The sequence below is a fragment of the Ctenocephalides felis genome, unplaced genomic scaffold (assembly GCF_003426905.1).
Source record: "Ctenocephalides felis isolate EL2017-DRISC unplaced genomic scaffold, ASM342690v1 CF-g0.4_SCAFFOLD_01886, whole genome shotgun sequence".
In the NCBI taxonomy this organism is placed as follows: Eukaryota; Metazoa; Arthropoda; class Insecta; order Siphonaptera; family Pulicidae; genus Ctenocephalides; species Ctenocephalides felis.
In genome coordinates, this window is record NW_020538040.1 from 167551446 (window position 1) to 167573702 (window position 22257).

Below are 22257 nucleotides of genomic sequence, written 5' to 3' on the forward strand. Positions count from 1 at the left end.
AATAACAATAAATATCTAAAACATTTCATTTGATATGTTTTCAGTATTTCAACAACCGATACCATTGCATTTTACTTCATAATTTACTTGTGGGTTACATAAGTATCCACAGCCGCATGCACTGCTTTATTATGTGATAAAATCTGTTTTTGTAAACTGTTTAGTTTAAACATGAGTCTTATTACTAATAATATTTAGAGGCATATTTAAAGAGTCCAACATATATAAAAAAATATAAATATTTTATTTAAAAATATTGGACACAACTTTTGAATTTTGAATAAAACAATGCTCTTTCTTTTTGATTGAAAAATATAACTATTTTATTTAAGCATTATTGCGACAGTCCTTTGTCTTTCTGTTTTAGTGAAGAGCAACGGTTCACTTTGCAGCTAAACATAATATTTTAGACCGCCCTCAGCACAGACATCAAATCATTTTAACATTAAGTTTCAGCCAACTTAAAAGACAAAATATTATTGTAATAAAATAAATAAAAAAAAAAAGTATTTTAAAATAACTATTTTATACATATTGAAACTCAAAAATGAAAAACACCTACATAAAATCATCCAACAATAAATTTACGAATTAACTAATACATGAATTTTATAAAATTTTAATTAGCTAATTTCATATTGGGTTAGTATTTGAGAAAAAAACGTGGAGAAAATTGGTAAAAGTACACTTAATGAAATTACTTTTATGTTTTTGATTTTAAACATTATCTTTCAAATTTGCAAAGAATTGGGTTTGTCAGAACTAATGCCGATATATATACTTCAGTCATTTTTCATCGTTTATAGATAAAAAATAAACTGAATACATACACACACACACACACACACACACACATATATATATATATATATATATATATATATCAATTGAATTCATGCTGAGCAATAATTTTTCTTAAAATATATGAATCACGAATAGTATGAAGTGAGCAAAATTCTACCTGAAGTAAATTATTAAAAAGTTTGGATAGGTCGATACAGGCCGGTGTAGCCGCATAGTCTGGCTCTTAATGCAGGAACCAATAAAGCAGCGGCTGTGAGATCTTGCAGTAAATGAGCGCATTCGCAAACTAACAGATACATTTTATCCCCGCGAGAAGAGACGGATTTGTGTAATGCAATGCGCCTCAATCCTGCTGCTCGCGGCAGGTAACGGTACAACATCCTGGCTCCCGTCCAGTACAGCCAGTTGCGTTCAAATCGCTCGCCGTCGTCACCTTCGAATACCTATTATAATATCATAAGATTTATAAAAAATACATTAGATATTATTTTATTATCATAATCCAGAAGGAGGAGTTTATTTCTCCATAAAATCCAACTTACTAATTTTATGTTTTCTCAACGTTTCAAGTCGTTCTGAATCGTTTGAGATTAGAATTGGAATATATAATATATATATATTATATATATATATATATATATATATATATATATATATATATATATATATATATGATTTAGTAGTTAATTTTGATGTTGAGATATATGAGTAAGTTCTTTAAGGAAAAAACAAAGATTTATAAAATAATCTTCAATTCCAAACGTTTCGACAAACAAATTGATGTCATCATCAGTGGATATTGAACTTGGTATCTTTACATCTAAAGATGTGTACACAGCACATTGACATTGATACAACTAACCAGTCAATAATCATGAATTTCTTCCTTTTTTATATATAAATAAGAAAAATGATGAGAATTTTGTTTCACAAAAATGTAGAACAAGTTAAAGTAGATTTGGACAGAAACCTGTAATAGCTATGGTCTCTGAGTCTAATATCATATGAAAACATTATTATATTTTATAAATCTTTGTTTGATGTATCGACCTTGTTTGATGTATCGACCTTATACTATATATATACTATGACTTGAAGCCTTCTAAGAACTTACCTTATAAACGCTAATGATATATCCAGTAGTGGGTGTATGACTTCTTTTAACTGCACTAACATCTCGTAAAGGTGGACGACATATTGCAGCAACTTCACAATAAAGGTCTAATGTATGTGCTGCCGTATATCTAAATAAATTATTATTATATTAAAAGATCAGGCTATTACTTAAAAACCATTAACACATAGAACTAGAACATTAATCATTGCTAACATTAAAATATATTTATCAGTGCTTGTAATATAAAATGATTGTATAAATTACACATTGTTACAAATTTATACACCCAGGCATTTTATGGCTGTGTACCTAATTTCAAAATGCAAATACATTAATATTTCTTCATTGAATAGCATACAACAATAAGTCAACAACTGAACTATGAAAATACTATGACCAAATAGAAATAATTTTATTTCTTTGATTGAATTGAGTTGATTTAATTTTTATTCTAAAAAAACGAACAACTGTTTTTGTCCGATAAAACGTTATACATCTCTAAAATATTCACTTAGCAGATATAAACCTTTTATCACAATTCATGTGAACGTATTTAAACAGATTTATTGCTTTTACTAGAAACAGATTTCTATTAAGAGTATTTTCTATTAAATATTTATTTTGAAATAAAGACAATGATAAATATAAAATATAAATAAACTGATGTGCTTCTTAGCATAATAAAGCAATAATACGAATGAATACAAGCTTGTGCATTATAATACATTGTTTCTCAAAATCGGCTGTGATAGATGTTGAAGAATATTGACTTAGTAGTCTTACTTATATATATATATATATATATATATATATATATATATAAAACTGCATGTATTTTATAGCTCAAGAAACAATGCTTAGAATATGAGTGCTGTGCATAAAAATGCATGCGCTCATATATAACTATTCGCAATACATTAATAAATAATTATAACACATACACGTGTTTACATATACATAATGTAAGAGCCCGTAATTTTGGAACATTCAACTATTTCAAATTTCATCTCCAATATAATTTTTGTAAAAATTACTGATGTTCCAATATCACCAGCTCTGTACATATTTACATATATACCTGTCCACCCATGCCTGGTCTTGGCAACGACTGTAACAAAAATACTTACATATATATACTTACAAATAGAATTGTATTTTAAAGCGAAGGCAAAAGAGTCTAATGAAAGCATCAGAATGAAAATCAGATATTTACATTTGATAAAAAATAAAGTAAATTTATCATACAGGAATAAAAATTCATAGAATATATTTAAATACGATTGTTTTACCTTAAAGCTCTTGGTTCAAATTTGCTCAAAGAAGCACTTCTTAAATTACTGTAAAATAATGCAGGATCATTCTGCTGCGTATTGATCACATAGTATGATATAAATGGAAATTCAGCTGAAAAGTAAAAATTATGATAAATTACTAACTACTACTATAATTGACTAACTATACAATTAATGATTAGACTTTAATTATTAGACTTCAGGATAGTTTCTGTATTGTTATAGTCATTTAAACTAAATATAGCTCTTCGTAATGGTTCTATCATGTCAAATCAGGCTTAATCTAAATAAATCTTAACGTGGCAAAGGATTTTAAAGGGGCTATCTTTTCATATTCGAACACAAAGGATCTCTGTTACAACTACTACTTGCTACATGCAATAATTAGTTCATATTCCATTTTAACTATTTAGAAATTATAAATAATTTTAAAGTTCAATAAAAAAATTGAACATTGAAAAATTCTATTATTGCTTTTGTCGTCCTTTTTTCATTGTAATAAATAATTTATATACCATTTCTTTCCATATTGGCCAATAACATTCCACTAAGTGCTGTATTTGTTTGTTGAACTTCGGTCAGCAATTCTGAAGCAGCCGTTCTTTGTTTGAATAATGGATGAGCCAAAGGGGATTCTAAAAGAGGATCTATTGGTTCTAAAGGGCTCATGAGGTGGGCAAGTACGCACAGCTTTGGATCGGCCACCTCGAGGACACTAAGGGGCCCTGGCGATGTTGCGGTGGTTTCCGTGGAAGATATGGTTGAGGACGGGGTTGGCAGCTGAAAAGTAATAAATTGTATTAATAATATTAATAGTATGTAAGTTAAAGGATAGTGATAATCAGTATAAAGTTTCATATGACAATTCAATTTAATACATTTAACATTGTTATTAACATATTGTTTTTATTGTTGTTATTATATATAATTAAATATTCTACACTGAGTTGACTTTTAAAGTCAAATAGTATTTTGATGCACAGATATGCTTTCAACCCTAGTGTAAGTGGCATTTTATCTTAAGGCTTAATCAAAAAGAATTAATAGAGCTATTTAGATAAAATTTTCAACTATCTACTTCGAAGACATAGTTTTTTGCTTTCACTAAAGCCCAAATTCCCCGTGTTAAACTCTTTTTTTGATTAATATTAAATAAAACCATTTCTGGGCTTGTTAGTTGAAAACTAAAACAAAAATTAAACCAAAATAGTATAAATAGTACTATTTCTGTTTGAAATAATTACGAAGAAATATAATAAATACAAATGTTTGAAATAATTTACCAAAGAAGTACAAAATTTTAATTTGAACATTTGAAAACACGCACCTGGTGCGTTCGGAGTCTGACTATTCGGTCTCACGCAACATATGCGTGCGAATGTGTTAATATTCCAAATGCAAACAAACTCATAACATCTGTTATTGCATAAACGAAATTAATTTATTTAACATTTCATTATACTCCGTGTTCTAAAAATCTATTTTATTTACCGTATGAACGTCAACGGTAATCAGCAGCAAAACGCACTTCGACCCATTATAGCAAACTTTGGCAAACTTTTAAGATTCAACCAGTTATCATCAATAGTTATCATTTCATTGTACTTCGTGTTCTAAATATCTATTTTATTTAGTATGAACGTCAACCGTAATCAGCAGCCAAACACACTTCGACCCACTATAGCAAACTTTGACAAACTTTTAAAATTCAACCAATTTCTGCTCACACTTTCACACACATAATTTTCTAATTTTGGTCTGAAATCATTCAAAATTATATAAAACATTGATAAAAAATCAGAAAGTTGACGAAAACAAATTTATCCTGGAAAGTTACACTTATTTGGTATTTTAAGCACTATTAAGGATGTACACATAGATGTCTAACCATTTTCATCCAAAAATTTAATGGGAATTATACGAAATCTCTGTCGATAATTGAAGATTAAATTAAAATCGAATCCATAAACTAAATTTCCCAAATCTAATAATTTTCAATCTATACACAAATTAAATTTACAACTGCCTAATTCCAAAGAGTATAGAAAATTTCCTCCAAGTAAGGTATATTTCGGGAATATTGTTCACATCATATCACACCTATACTGCTACTAGAAATCGTTGAGAGGACCTGATTGGTTCTAATATGTTAAAACAAAAAAGCTTTACCATTCTCCAGTTAGCGTTATGAGTTAATCCATTCAGTAGTCTCAATCTATAAAAATGAACAGTTTTTAGTGGAAAAAGCAGCATTGCTTGGAGTAAGTACACACCAACTTTAATTCTATTCATTAATAATTCAGATTCTTATTAGTTATTCATAAAAATTAATTTGTTGTGCAAAATGTCATCCATAATCCGTGCACACATTTTTGCACGTCAAATGGTGTAAAGCATATTCAAGGCAAGTATTATTTGACTTTATAGATCTATTATAGATAAATGTAAGAATAGTTCTATTATAAAAACGAAATTCATTTAGATTGTTAAATTATATGTATTTTATGTGATATTTGTTCGTGGGCTTTGGAAATGGTCTCGTTTGGCAATCTTTTCTATTATGTGCTGTCAAAATGTTTTATATCAATTTATAAATTAAAAAAACTAGTTGTAAGTAGCATTTTGCCTTAAGGCAAGTTGCATGAACTTCCTTCCCGTAATAAACTTAAACAATAAAAATAGAGATTCAGCTATTTAGGTAAAATGTTCAACTGTTTTAACAAAATTTATTTTTATTTCAAAATAAAATTTTCTCTTTTCACTTATCATAATCAATACGATATCCTATTGATGCCTTTGAAACATACCTATAATATTTGCAATTGTATAAATTTAATTACTTTATTTAATAAATTTCATTTAATCCATTTCGTGTTCGAAAAACTTATTTTATTTGAGTGTGGACGTCAGCTGTAATCAGTAGCTGCCTACTGTGCTAAACAACGGATATTCGGCATAGATTCTGTATAAAATTGCTTAAGCGTATGGCAAAATTTTGATTATTTTTTATAATTCAACCGCTCATCGTACACCTATAATATTTTAGTATGCTATTTCAGATTGCAAAATCTATCGTTATACAAAGTTTCATCAAAATCGTCAACAAATATCTTATAAACAGTTTTTTGCATTTTTAAAATCGATTCAAGATTAGGGGGCGTTCATTAATCACGTGTGGTTTTTAGGGGGATAAAATCACGAAATATCACGTTGTGGAGGGAGGGGTATAGTAAGATATGACGTGTATTTATTTTTTACCTGATTTTTTTGTTAAAAAATCCTAACATAAAAAAAAATAAAAAAAATCATAATTTTTTCTCGAAACTAAAAATACACATGATGTTTGGTTGGGGAGAAGGGTAATTTTGAATATCACCACGTATCATCAAGGAGGAGGGTAGGTCCAAAAATCCTTAAAAAATCGATCACGTGATTAGTGGACGCCCCCTTGTGGGCTAAAACGTGGGCGAAAATTTTACACTTTACTACTAATTACAAAGAAACGGCTCACATACTCACACACACACATACTTTTTCCGAATGTGGTATCATTCGATTCAGAATGACTTGAAACGCCGAGAAAACATAAGATTAGCAAACCGGATTTTTTTTTGCGAAAACAAACTTCTCCTTCGGGTAGTTAATGGTAAAAAAAAGTGGTACAAATAGTAAAAGTACATAGTACGATTTTGCCTCATTTGTTTGGCTTAATTCACAAGCATATTACATCATCATATTTATTATGTGTAGAATCTTAATTTACATCTACTTATATACAAATGCGCACACACACATATATATTTTTATTAAGATAAAGAAAATTCCAGTAGGTTGTTTATATAATTAATCAGGAATGAGAGAAAATATAAGCAATAATTGTTTACATATACCTTTGTTTACACATAAATATATTGCATTGCCTTAACAATAATAACTCGAATTGTGAATTTTGAAACGTAGTTAGGAATAAACTTTATCGGGCAACGTCAGATCTGTTACAAACAAGCCACGACACCGAACGATTGTGTAAACTAGGATCGACAATTTGTGTAAATTGAACTTTGAATACAAAACTATTAAGATTTCTTTTAAATTAATATGATCAATTACAACCTATTTTAATTATCATATTAATTTTATTTAAGTTATATAAAACTTGTGTTTTGCAGAAAAATCCAAGCGAGCGTCGCATCGAGTCTATAAATCAAGAGCGACCGCAAAAAAGAGGAAAAATCTGCTTTACTCAACCTAAAGATCATGGAAACAAGAAAAGTCCCCCCAAATCGGGTTAGCTATATTCCCAAAGAAGGCCCAGTATTATCAAAAAAACTAAACGAATTTGGTATTGTGCCCACATTAAGTCGCTTAAGCACAGATCCCTTGGAAGCATATCTTCAGGAGGCGGTTATTACCGCTAAGAATAGAAAAGAATACATGGAGAATATCAATAAGAATAGCAAAAGTGCTAAGCCGAGTTTAGTAAGTGTTAATAAAGATATCGGCGCTAGAGCTCATTGTCACTCGGCTCCAAGGGATTATGTCAAATACCCAGCTATAAAAGAAGAATTGGTCAAGCAGGGCGACAATTATATTACTATTAAGACAGAACCTAGCAAAACCATTCGCTCCGCTTCTAAGAAGGAACACCATACCAGCAGAAATCGTGTCGATATACTAAATGCTGAATCGCGCAGATTACTCAATAAAGATTTAGCGACATTGACGTTGCACGGTGGCCGTCAAGATCGTGGAAGTTCGCGTGGAGATTCACCGGATGTTTCGAACGATAGAAGAAGACACGACCGTTCAGCTCACCATGCAATCTCCCAAGCATCACCTGTCAGGGATGATATGAATAAAACTGAAAGACTGAAGTTGAAAGATGAATTAGGTGTCAAACATCGAACTCGCGAAGACGGCAGCCGAATGCATATGCATAATCGAAGAAGCTCCAAGGAAGATAGCAACAGGAAGTCTGGTAATAGAAGCGCCATAGATGATCTGCCAAAGTATGAACGGGCAGCTTCTACTGTTCACAAGGATTTATCTGCTGCTACAAAGCCTAAAGTAAGAAGCGCGACAAAAGATGACGTGGGCCGTGTACATGTAAGATCCGCCGCGAAGACCGAAAGTACTATTTCGAAACGTACGCAACCAAAGGTTGATTACAGCCCTTCCTTACGATGTCAATCAAAGGAACGCTCGACCAAGTTACATGAACGCGCTACAAAAGAAGATTATCACCGTCGCCGAGATTATTCGGATAGGGAGCGTTCAATTGCAAGCGCCCGAAGACCAGACTCCTCCAGGAACGAAGTCGTTAAATTATTCAGCAGATCTGCCATGAAAGAAGAAGAAAGATTAAACCGGGAAGCAAGAGCTACCGATACCGACTACTTGTAATAATAAGAATTATAAACTGGATCAAATATTTTTGTAATTGATTTTAAAACTGTAAATAAGATTTTCTCAACTAAAATTTTATAGTATGATTTTATATGTATTTTGACACAATTGTATAAATTTTAACTGTTATATTTCAAATTTTAATATATTCAATATAAATACACAAAAAGAATTTTCTTCTAAAAATAAAAAAATGCTCTCAGGATACGGCGATAATTTTATACCCAACAACTTAATACCAAACGCAAATTGCTGGAACCTCCCGTATCGTAATTCAAAATTTTTAAGAGCCCAAAAAGAAAATAGATTTTCTTTGCGAGTTTTGATTTTTTTTTTAACATTTTATAAAGTTTTGAAAATATTTGAAAATATTGAATATTAAAAAAATGCTTTTTTGAAAATACCTATATTTTTCTAAAATTTGGAATTTTTTTGAATATTGAATTTTCCTTAGAAATTTCTTAAAAGTGTTTAATAACGTATCGGTTGATTCAAATTACACAATATCAGTTTTTGGACCGCTTAATGGCATTTTTCCAAACTTTTTTTTGACCTCCGAACCTGCTGGACCTGCCTTTGCAAAGACTTAATTTTTCATTACGTCAATACAAGTGGAATATTTTTTTATTCATAAATCGGATGCTCCGTTCTCTCACAATCTTAATTTTTTAAAACATTTTTTTCGATCTCCAAAAACGCTGGGCCAGCCTTTGCAAAAACTTAATTCTTCAATACGTCAATACAAGTGGAAAGTTTTTTGATTCATAAATCGGATGCTCCGTTCCCTCACAATCTTAATTAAAACTTTTTTTTCGATCTCCGAAACTGCTGGACCTGCCTTTGCAAAAACTTAATTCTTCATTCCGTTAATACAAGTAGAATGTTTTTTGATTCGTAACTCAGATGCTCCGTTCTCTCATAATCTTAATATTTTAAAACTGTTTTTTTCGATCTCCGAAACCGCTGGACCTGCCTTTGCAAAAACTTAATTCTTCATTACGTCAATACAAGTGGAATGTTTTTTGATCCATACATCGGATGCTCCGTTCTCTCACAATCTTAATTTTTTAAAACTTTTTTTTCAATCTCCGAAACTGCTGGACCTGCCTTTGCAAAAACTTAATTCTTCATTACGTCAATACAAGTGGAATGTTTTTTGATTCATAAATAGGATGCTCCGTTCTCTCACAATCTTGATTTTTTAAAACTTTTTTTCGATCTCCGAAACCGCTTGACCTGCCTTTGCAAAAACTTAATTCTTCATTACGTCAATACAAGTGGAATGTTTTTTGATTCATAAATCGGATGCTCCGTTCTCTCACAATCTTAATTTTTTAAAACTTTTTTTTCGATCTCCGAAACTGCTGGACCTGCCTTTGCAAAAACTTAATTCTTCATTACGTCAATACAAGTGAAATGTTTTTTTGATTTATAAATCGGATGCTCCATTCTCTTACAATCTTAATTTTTTAAAACTTTTTTTTTCGATCTCCGAAACCGCTGGGCCAGCCTTTGCAAAAACTTAATTCTTCATTACGTCAATACAAGTGGAAAGTTTTTTGATTCACAAATAGGATGCTCCGTTCTCTCACAATCTTAATTGCCATTTCTGCACTTTTTGCTCCGTGTCTCCAAAACAACTGGACCAACTTTTGACTAAAACTAATCAGCACGTCTCCTTATCAATAGGAATCGAATAATTCAAATTGGTTGAGCGTTGCTCTCGAAAACATGGAAGAAAATTGTATCAATACATACGTATATACTACATACACACATACACAAACATCTATTTTTTCTGAGGTATGCCAAAATGTTCAGAAACCTCTGAACTTACCCTACGGGAAGTTAGTATTATACAAATAGATAAATTTTTCTACATTAATTAGTTAGTGTTCAGTATCATGATTGATTTCCATCATAAATTGTCTGATCATTTTTTTTAGGTTTTTTTTTAAATGGAACTTACCGGTACTCCAGCTGGTAAAAATCTGTCTAAGCTATGAACGGGTATTATGAAGCAATCTTTATCTAATGTTGCTAAAGATATTGGCTCTGTTCTAGGTTGTGCATTGGTAACGACGGTCGTGTTCGTTGACCCGCCACTAAAACTTACTTGTCTTGTTGTGCAAGGAGTTGGCAAATCTGAATTCGTATTTCGTCTCACTAAAAAAACATTGACAAAATGTTGATATATTGTTTTCTATTTCTATCATTTATTTTTAAATTTAAATATGGATAAAGCAAATTTTAGCATTTCATAAAGAACTTATCACCAAGCACACAATTTGAAGGAAAAATGTATAAACTATTTTATATTACGTTTTACCTGAAGGAGTCCATTTTAATAAAGAAACTGATGATCTACGATCAACTAATGGTTGCGGCATTTCAAAATCTGATGGAGACACCGTCAATGAGCCGGCTCCACCAGTCACGGGTCCACATCTGGGTTCTGGAACAGTACTCGACACAAAATGTAAGTCACAAATTTGATATAAGAAATATACGAGTATATTAGGGTCGTCCTTAATACGGATGCATACGAATTTCTTTGCTCCCAAGGGCTCAAATGCTTTCAAATTGATAAAAAATCTCTGAAAGTCTCAGATATTAATAGTAACTCTAACATAGTGCGCACTCCAACCAAAGTTTCTTGGTTCTTCTTCATAAGTAAATACTTATTTTATGAAATATATGAAATTTTTGTTGTAAATTTTCTATTTATGCTCAAAACAAGCAGATACAATGTTATTCTCAAAATTTTGACTCACTTGTCGCTAAGTTATAAAACGGATAGAATTTTAACCATATTATTCCCATAGAAACTTTAGTTGGAGTGCGGACTATCTTAAAATGGATATTAAGAGCTAAAACTGTCAGAGATTTTTTTTTAATCAATTTGGAAGCATTTGAGCCTCTGGGAGCAAGGAAATTCGAAAACATCCATATTAAGGATATCATATAATATTATATATATATATATATATATATTATATATATATATATATATATATATATATATTAAATTTTGTTTATATAATTTTGATGTTGAAATATGTGATATTCAGTTTTCAGAGCAATACATCAATTAAAAAATTTGTATGACTTTAAAACATTTTTATTTTTTCCATACGTTTCGACACATAGTTTTGTGTCTGTATTGTATTTTACAAATTCATAAAATAACTCATTCAAAAAATTTATTATTGTTAAATTTAAAGTGACAAGAATTGGTTTCATTGTGCATTGTGAACAATTATAATTAGGAAATAATTAGGATTATTACAATTACATGTAAGTTCATACCATATCACTTATTATATATTAGTTTTAATTAATAATTTTTATCTGTGCCTTCAAAATAGAGTCCACTGAAGATGACACAAAACTATGTGTCGAAACGTATGGAAAAAGTAAAAATGTTTTAAAGTCATACAAATTTTTTAATTGATGTATTGCTCTGAAAACTGAATATCATATATATATATATATATATATATATATATATATCAGAAGGTAAAAAATATATAGATAAAAACAAAGATATCCATTCAGGTAATAGATTTCTTTGTCTTTTCCACACAAATGTAAATTCTAATGAGTTATGCAAGCAATACATTTTTAATTTCTTGTCTATTCATAGAATTCGATATACTTTCAATTAAGCCATTATAAACTAAAGGAATGTAAAGTAATTAATATCAGAACCAAAATGACTAAAAAATAGGCATAAAATATTTATTTTTGCTCTGACACGTTTCTGATCAATATAATTATTTCATAAATCAGCTGATGATGGCATAAATGAAAATATCGATACATTTGTTATCATAATGATTCAACAAATCTTGATTTTTTCTATGTTTGATCATTAAAAATATTTTATAATAAAAAAAAACAAATAACATATTTATTATCCAAAATATGCAAATGATATTCTTTGTAAGGTTTATAAAGTTACTCCTAGAAAATGTACGCTAATGAGCATATAAAATGTTAACAAACATAACTCAAATAAAAGCCCTTCACGGAGAAGAAAATTACCAAAATATTACACTTCAACACTAGGCATATGGATTTATACCTGGTGTTTTAAATTCACTCTAGTGCATTATTATTTTTTTATCATTATAGTATATATCATTATTATTTTTAGCACCAAAAACTGTTTGAAGAGTTGAAATAAATAAATTACAAATACAATCCCTTTGGGAAATGATTTTAAGAGAAAAAGAAAACTGAATTTTGGGCCAGCATAAAAAATACATGGAATTGAAATATGAGATGCTAATGTGCTCTCACAAGTTAAAATAGTACACATAATACTCTCTATATTATAAATGAAATAGTGATTACTGGTTAACTATAACCCTTGATTTGAAATTAATTGCATCCATTATTATTTCAGCTAATTTGCTTCACTATCATGCAAATATTGATTTATAAAACGTGTTTGTGAGCTGGTAAATAGATCCGCATGATATTTAGATCACAGTCATGATTATATTATATATATATATATATATATATATATATATATATATATATATATATAGTTTAGAATAACAATGCAATTATTAAACTAGTGGTGTATGGCATCGAGCCTTAAGGCAAATAGCTGTAACTTCCCGTACCAGAATTAAATATTAAATCAATTAATATTTGAATTGTTTCAAATACAATGGTTTCAAATATTTTCAAAGAAATTATTATAATTACTATATATGTGTTCGTTCATATAACTAATAGACAGTGACGATCTTACCGCTCAAAACACTTGAAAATGTTTACATTAAGAAGAGTTGCTGAATGAATCCAACTGAGGATATATTTCTTACAATTCCAGTAACGCATATGAAATATATATTCATTTTTAAACTGAATTGCAAAGATAAAATTATTTATTTGAAATATATAATTGAGCTTTAGAACTTTAACTAGAAAAAAATTAAAATTCGAATTATTTTCGATATTCAGAAAAACTTTTTTTTGAAAATGAAAAAAAATATCCAAAAGTAATCATTTAACACAAGCAGAAAGTTTGTTGAATCATTCAATTCGGATGTTTCTCAAAATCTGCCAATTTTTGCACATTTAGCTCAGTATCTACGAAACGGCTAGACCTGCCTTTGCCAAAATCTAATTATAAGTGTTAATAAATAAATGTTCACAACTAGGATTACACGTTGTGGTTCTTTAATTCACGCTGTTTGTTATTTCTAGAATTATTTTGAAATTACACAAAAAGCTGTTTCCGACTATATCGACAATTAATTATGATTCATTCGCATATAATAACATTAATGAATAAATTGCGTGTTGTAAATATCAAACAATTCGAAAAGGGCTCACGTAATTCCATTGAAAATAAAGCTGAAGTTCATTAACTGATAAGAAAAATACAAAGAAATTGTAAGTAGGATAAGTTAGCACGCAAAATTTCATTGAAATTTTTTAACTTCACTACTTATTTTCTCCTATTGATAAAACTATTATACAAATTACGATAAAAAATCTAAATGGCTTTGTATTAATAAAAACGCATTACAAACCTGTAACTTCGTATTATCTGGGAGTAATTGGATTATAAATTAAGTTTGTTGCACGCAAGTAGTGAGTGGAATATTTTAACAGATATTTAATAATTAAAATATATTTAAGTTACATTTGCAAATATATAAATCTACATATCTACTATTGATTATAATGTAAATATTTTCGATAACTCATCTTGATAGTTATAAAAAAAATATTATATTCAAATTATATTAGTAGTCGTTTCAACATAACACTTAATAACATTTATTAACACTTATAATTAGATTTTGGCAAAGGCAGGTCTAGCCGTTTCGTAGATACTGAGCTAAATGTGCAAAAATTGGCAGATTTTGAGAAACATCCGAATTGAATGATTCAACAAACTTTCTGCTTGTGTTAAACGATTGCTCTTGAATTTTTTTTTTTTATTTATTTTCAAAAAAAGTTTTTTTGAATATCGAAAATAATTCGAATTTCATTTTTTTTAGTTAAAGTTCTAAAGCTCAGTACATTCAATTACATTTGTTAGTGTTAGTACAGTATTTTAGTTTTACTGAACATAGTCAGATAGTAGTTTGTTTGATATGTTTTCTTTGTTGTGATATAATTGGATTGGTTTTCTAAATATAATTCCTCAAAGTCAAATGGGACCTTTGTGCCCCGTGATACCTTAGGTTTGGTTTTCTAAATATAATTCCTCAAAGTTAAATTGGATCTTTGTGCCCCGTGTTAACTTATATTTAATTTTTTTTTTTCAAAAAGTTTGACTATATAAATATAGGTAAATATGGATTAACAATTATTAGATGTAATTACAGTGAACGAGCTAGATTACTTGGATGAACTAGGGAACATAAATAATTATCATAGCTCATATTGATTATGCGACAATAGGTATGTTAGAATGCTAAAGATATATGTATTATCCTATAATTATGAGGAATAAAGGTTAAGGTCAGAATTGCTGCTACTAGATAGACAACTCCGTCATGACATGGAACTAACAGCTCGTAATGTAATGTACTTTCAACGTGTGTAGCTTTCTTGGTTTGCTCATTCGGCATAATTTTAAACTTTTATGACTTCAATTGTATCATGAGTATCGATTTGTAGACACAAGCATAACGAGAAATGAAATGTCAAGACAATTTTTACATTCAAGTGCACATTGCATATAAATATACATACATAACATGCATAGGGTGGTCCTTAATATGGACATTTTCGAATTTTATTGCACCCAGAGGCTTAAATGCTTCCAAATTGATAAAAAAAATCTCTAAAAATTTTAGCTCATTAACTTTTAGATAGTGCGCAGTTCTATCGAAGCTTCGTATAGAAATAGGATAGAAAAAAAATCGAAAATTTTAAAAATGTTTTTTAGGTATAACTTAGCGGCAAATGAATTAAAAGTAACAATTCGTGTCATGTTCTATTGAAAATTCGACGCCCTACAAAACAGGTTTTTTATAATTTGCTTTGTAGAGCATCGAATTTTGAATAAAACCATTCATTAGTTCGCTAAGTTATATCTAAAAAACATTTTTAAAATTTTTGAAAATTTTTCCATGCTCTTGCCATACAAAACTTTGATTGAATTGCGCACTATCTAAAAGACAATATTAAGAGTTTATAAAAGACAATATAAAACTTATAGAAGATTTTTTTTATCAATTTGCAATCATTTGAGCCCCTGGGAGCAAGGAAATTCAAAAATGTCCATATTAAGGACCACCCTAATGTATATATTTGAAGATGGCTTGGTTCAGGAATGACACCAATTAAAAAAAAGGTAATTGAAAATTGATTAAATAAATATAGGATAGGATGGAGCTTAAAAGTCAGTAAAAAAATGCATTACCATTATATCAAAGCAAGTATATATTTTTTAATGATACTATTTTAAAGTAGAGAGCAAAAGACGTGTAATCAGCCATCACCTTAATCCTTACGATGCCTCTATTAAAAAATGATCAAAAATGTATCAATATTCATACCGAAAGTATTTTTCTTAGTTGGCAGTTATTTTTTTGGTTTTCAGTTTATGATACCTGAATATCATAAGATAATTGATTATGATTTTCATTATGCGTTTGTAAAATGCATTGCTATTCTTGAGTTAGATTCAACAGTTTTTTTCAATATAACCTCTATAAAAGCTTACTTGTGGATAGTTGGATAAAAAGGATCAACTGAACCATTACATTGGTAAAGGTGTAAACAATAAAAAATAGTAAATAAAAAAGTAAATTAAGTTGAAAAAAAAACAATTTTACAACAAGAGAAACGTTAAATTAATAGTTATTGGACCTGTGCTGATGAATATTTCTTTCGATATATAAGATCGGGATTATTTACAATAAAATCTGTGAAAAATGTTCCCAAAAAAATTTGAATTTCATATTTGTTAAATAATGCTGCTATTAATTTCGTAACATCCCTTAAGAAATAAAAATAAGAGGTTGAATCGGTTTGGCCACTTGCCACCCCGCCCATGGGCCAAAAAGGGACAAATTAACAAAAAAAAGTAAATAAACATATTTCTATAAGTAAGTGTTAACTGGAACGATTAGTAAACATAGTTCGATAATGGTTTATTTAATGTATGTGTTGCCATGTTGTGTCATTTAGTTTAGACATGATAATTGCTGAAAGTCAAATTGGATTTTGTGGCTGCTCGACCCTATTGGATTGGATTTTGTGGCTGCTCTACCTTATATATATATATATATATATATATATATATATATATATATGAGGTAGAAAATATATATATATATATATATATATATATATATATATATATATATATATATATACCTATATATAATACGTAAGAGTCAAACATTTCATTAGTTTTTAATTTGGGTGTCTGATTCCTTAACATTTACCTACTGTTAAGTATTTTATAATGTATCAACTATAAATAATTTACTTTCGCTTAAAAGATTATACATAATTTATTCCTTCGTTTCATTTGGGGTATTATTGTCACATTACACACATTGTCGATTTCTATCTGAGAATATGTTTTAAATTTGTCACGCTATAGTACATAATAGAATAACAGCCAAAAATACATGTTCTAAAAGTTTTTCGTCATGTTTTTTGGCACGGTCTCAAAGATATGGCAAGCTAAATAAATTTTTAAACCAAAACAAACTGCATTAACCTGTAATGAGTTATGTTTAGAAAGATATTTTTTTATGTTTTATGTTTAAAATGTATTTCGCACAATTGACTATCGACGTGTGTGAATGATCGCAATGTTTCATATTTAACATAAAATCATTTATTCGCGTGAGCAATCATAATGTGTCAAACACGTGTCAGTTCGCACTGTTTCCTAATATTTGCTTAAAACGATCATAAAATATCAATAATAAATGCGAGCTACGCTTTTTGAAACTATTTTATGATTATTTCATGACTACTATTGTAACTATTTTAAGCTACACGAATTATGTAGAAAAATGGAAGTGGTATGGAAATGATTGTATCTGAAAATCGGGCCATGATAAAGTAATAAGTATTCTAAAGTAGACCAAATGATACCTGAAATTCTAACATTTATTTTTTCAATAATTTATGAATTCGAAGTAACAAAAAGCACGCACTAAAACTCCTTAGCGTTTTGAATCTTTTTATTTCAGGATGTTTTATTAACGTCGATCCATTTTCTTATTATTTATTCAATGTGGTTATAAAAGAATGAACGAAAGAAGTTGTAGGTTAGTATTATTATCTAACCTTCATACTCTGGTTGAAAGCTACTACGGGTCGGGCTGAAGAAAATATGCGTGCGATAATGGTGCTCCTCGACGCCTGCATATCCGTGCTCCCGCGACCGTTTTCCCATGTTTCTTCCGGCGTTACCTTTTCCCCCGTGCTTTCCTCCACCGCCGCCGAATGACTTCTCGGCCCTAAAGTTCTTCCGAAACATCAAATTCATTGTGGAATCGATATATCAGCGTAGTGTATCAGATTACAATCCGATTTTTCTAATTGTCTGTAGAAATAGTTCTCGTGTATGATGTGCGTGTGTGTAATCGCTTACCGTAGGGAGTCTCCAATTAGTGTTCAGATCACACACAAGGCCACACTAGAAGGAGGCACAAAGTCTGCCGTTAATAATTCAAAGACATCGATCACCTTTGTGTTCAAAACACGATAACAAAAACACTGCTACATAGATACAAGAACATCGAGCTGACCGTAGACGAGGACAGTATCGTAAACATAGTTACCGGGTATCGAACGTAAACCGAGGACTGATATCGGCGACCGCGTGCCACGATGGTCAGACCAGCAGTGGCAGTTGAAAACTGAACGTCGCCCTGTCGTAGTAATCGTAACGTGAACGTAGCGTGACGTGAAAATAATGCCTCTTTTCCGAGCCCCTTGCGCCGCGGTGCGAAAGAGAAATAACCGATGCGTGCCCCGTCAGTATACTTGTAGGTGCAACTCATAAGGCCGAGACGGTCAGCGGCGACCGCGCCGACCGCGACTCGACTGCCGAGCGCCTAATTATAGATTAGAACGGATGCAGGGCTGGTCCACCGGTCGGATCTCTATTAAAATCTCAAACGCAAGATAAAAAATATACAAATCGGTGTGAAGAAATACAGTGAAAATAATTTGTGAATTTTAACACTTTCCACTCGGGAGTCTCACTGCCCGACGGTGCGCTGCGCTCGGTATATTATAGTGCTATACATATCTCTCAACTCGGATTTTTTTTTTGGTATCGGATTTTTTTAAAATGTGGTAATATTGCTTTTAAATACAGTTATTATGATAATAAAACAGAAAATTTGAATTTTTTTTAAAACATGATAAAAAACAAGTTTAAAAAATCGTTTCTACACAGATGTTTTATTAAAATTATTTAATAAAAATTATATCAAATATATTTTGAATAAAATCTAAATAAGAAAATAAAAAAACAATATTCTTGGAGGGTATATATGGTTATCGTGCCCGTATCAAGAACAACCCCAATAATACCGTTATTTTTTCTATTACACGTAAATATATGCGTGTGTGTGTATGTATGTATAATATGCATATGTATAATAATACTTTACATTGTATATATATATATATATATAAATAATATATAAAATTAAATCTCTAGTAACATTTATATCTAAAAAATAATGGTGTGTATGAGCTATTAAATTAATTTTATCATATTTATTTATGAAAATACTTATAAACTAATTAATTAATTAAGCGGCGGCATCCGAGTCGAGAAGGTTAACTCGCAACTAAAATACATTGTACATTCAATACATTCTATAAAAATAGGACTTCTTGAAAAATTCCTCAAAAACGTATTATTTGTAATTTTGCTTTTCCATTTGTTGTTACATATTTGGGATCTATTAATGGCAGTATATTGCAGTAGTACAAACATATAATGTAGTGCTGGACAGGACAGTGGGCAAGAAAAATAACCTATGAAGATAGGCCATTCTATAAAAGTAGGACGGACTTCTTGATTAATTCAACATAAACGTATTATTTGTAACATTGCTTTTCCATTTGTTGCTACATATTTGGGAACTATTAATGGCAGTATATTGCAGTAGTACAAACATATAATGTAGTGCTGGACAGGACAGTGGACAAGAAAAATAACCTATGAAGATAGAGGCCATTCTATAAAATGTAGGACTTCTTGAATAATTCAACAAAAACGTATTGTTTGTAACTTGGCCTTTCCATTTGTTGTTACATATTTGGGAACTATTAATGGTAGTGTATTGCAGTAGTACAAACATATAATGTAGTGCCTGGCAGGACAGTGGGCAAGAAAAATAACCTATGAAGATAGGCCATTCTTTAAAAGTAGGACTTCTTGAATAATTCAACATTATATATGGTGATGCAACCTAGAAAAAACTGTTGGTGTCAAAATTGGTTCTGGTGATTTTTCACTCATAGATGAAAAACGATCTGGTCGTCAGGTCAAAGTTGATTCCAAAGGAATTGTCTACATTTACTCTTACCATCTAACCGATCAATCAATTCTGATATCTACAATGATAAAATTAAACAACATGGTCGAAGAAAAGCGGCCTTAATTGACAAATCGAAATAGTGATTTATTACATTATGGACATCACATATATTTGGTCACTCGACAAAAATTATTGGAGCTTGGTTGGCATTTTTTGTCATATCCACCATATAGTCCTGACCTTGCATCTTCTGATTAGTCTTTCTTTCAATCTATCCAAAACTCCTTGAATGGTGAACAATATAATGATTACGATGGTGTCAAATTGTATCTAATTCAGCCATTCTGTAATATATTATCCATTGATCAATATGAATAATATATTACAGAATAATATCATTAATTTCCATAAAATAATTACATTGATTTTTAACAAAATCCGCATTTATTTAGTTACCAACCTAATATGTATATAGGTATGTTATCTTGATAGCATATTTGATGTAACTATTCTGATTAACTTCCCGAAGGAGAAGTTTATGTTTTCATAAAAAAATCCGAATCGCTAATTTTATGTTTTCTCGACGTTTCAAGCCATTCTGAATCGAATGAGATCAAATTTGGAAAAAGTATGTGTGTGTGTGTGTGTGTGTGTGTGTGAACAGATTTTTTGCCGTAAATCGACGTTTTCTCCAAAACGGCTGGACCGATTTCAAAAATTTAAAAGCCATTTGATGTATCTCGATGAGGACTATCGTCTCTCAGTTTTGTGCGGCGATCGGCCGTGCCGTTTCTTTGTAAATTGCAGAAAAGTGAAAAATTTTTCGTCCACGTTTTAGCCCGCAATTCTGAATCGATTCTGAAAATTCAAAAACCATTCGATAGATATTGGTTGGGAATCGTGCTGATTAGTTTTTGGTAAAGATCGGCCGGGCCGTTTTCTTGTAATAACGTTTTTAAAAAAAAAAATTTCGACGATTTTTATGATTTTTTTTTGACGGTAGATACCATAGTTTTCTAGGTCATACTAAAATATTACGGCCCTACGACAACTCGTTTAGCTTTAAAAATTCGTCAAAGTTTGCAAAAATTGGTATAGTTTTTTTGACATTTGTCAAAATTAGACTTTTGATCGACGTTTTCTCAAAAGCGCCTGAACCGATTTCAGAAATTTAAAAGCCATTTGATGTATTTCGGTGAGGACTATCGTTTGTCAGTTTTGTGCGACGATCTGCCAAGCCGTTTCTTTGTAATTTAAAAAAAAGTGTTAAACTTTTGGTCCACATTTAAGCTCATCCTACCGAACCGATTTTAAAAAATCAAAAACTGTTCGAAAGATATTAGTTGGGAATGATACTGATCAGTTTTAGGTGAAAATCTACTGAGCCGTTTTCCTGTAATTGACTGTTGAAAAAAAAAATTTAAGCCGATTTTTATGGAATTTTTTTTAGCGATATATACCATGGTCTTATAGAACTTACTGAAATATTACGGCCTTACGACAAATCGTTTGATTTTAAAAATTCATCAAAGTTTGAGAAAATGAGTAGCTCTTTTGACATTTGTCAAAATTAAAATTAGAATATTTACTTGGTATAATGATAGAGTACTTGGTCTTGAACATAATAAACCATTAAAGTCCTGAAAACTGATTCAATTATAAAAATTATTGATTTTTGAAAATTTGCTTTTAGAAAATACTCCGAGTCAAAGTGTTCGTTCGTTTTCAATTATGTGTAATAAATCCACTCGGAATACTTTTAATGACTCATAAATTAATTTATTTTTTATTGATTAAGTCGATTATTTACACATTTCGGGAAGTTCATGTAACTTGCCTCAAGGCTAAATACCAAACCAACTAGTTTATTTTTTATTCTACATATTTGCATAGCAGTTTTTAAATTGCATACTCTAAGCCTTACTTGTTGAATTCCATTTGGCAAGAAGCCAGCTAAATTAAAATAAGCTGCTCTAATCTATGAGTACAACTCCATATTACCAAATTATAATACACAACACATATGGAAGTTATGTACTATTACTCGAAAACGTAACATTTCATAGAACCTGGTAATATTGGCAAGCCCCATTCATAATTCCATTGAAGAAAGGATACAAATACACGTTAA

At 30.1% G+C, this 22257-nt stretch overlaps 1 protein-coding gene across 1 annotated transcript; it reads right to left on the bottom strand.

The window, feature by feature from the left end:
• Positions 1-974: 974 nt before the first annotated feature.
• LOC113377828 lies at positions 975-18225 on the bottom strand. Its single transcript, XM_026618255.1, has 6 exons — positions 17919-18225; positions 10589-10739; positions 3729-3993; positions 3211-3325; positions 1919-2048; positions 975-1247 (listed from the first exon to the last, which is right to left on the bottom strand). The coding sequence occupies exons 1-6, from the start codon at positions 18110-18112 to the stop codon at positions 975-977; spliced, it is 1128 nt and encodes a 375-aa protein (XP_026474040.1). The 5' UTR covers positions 18113-18225.
• Between the last annotated feature and the right edge of the window lie 4032 nt (positions 18226-22257).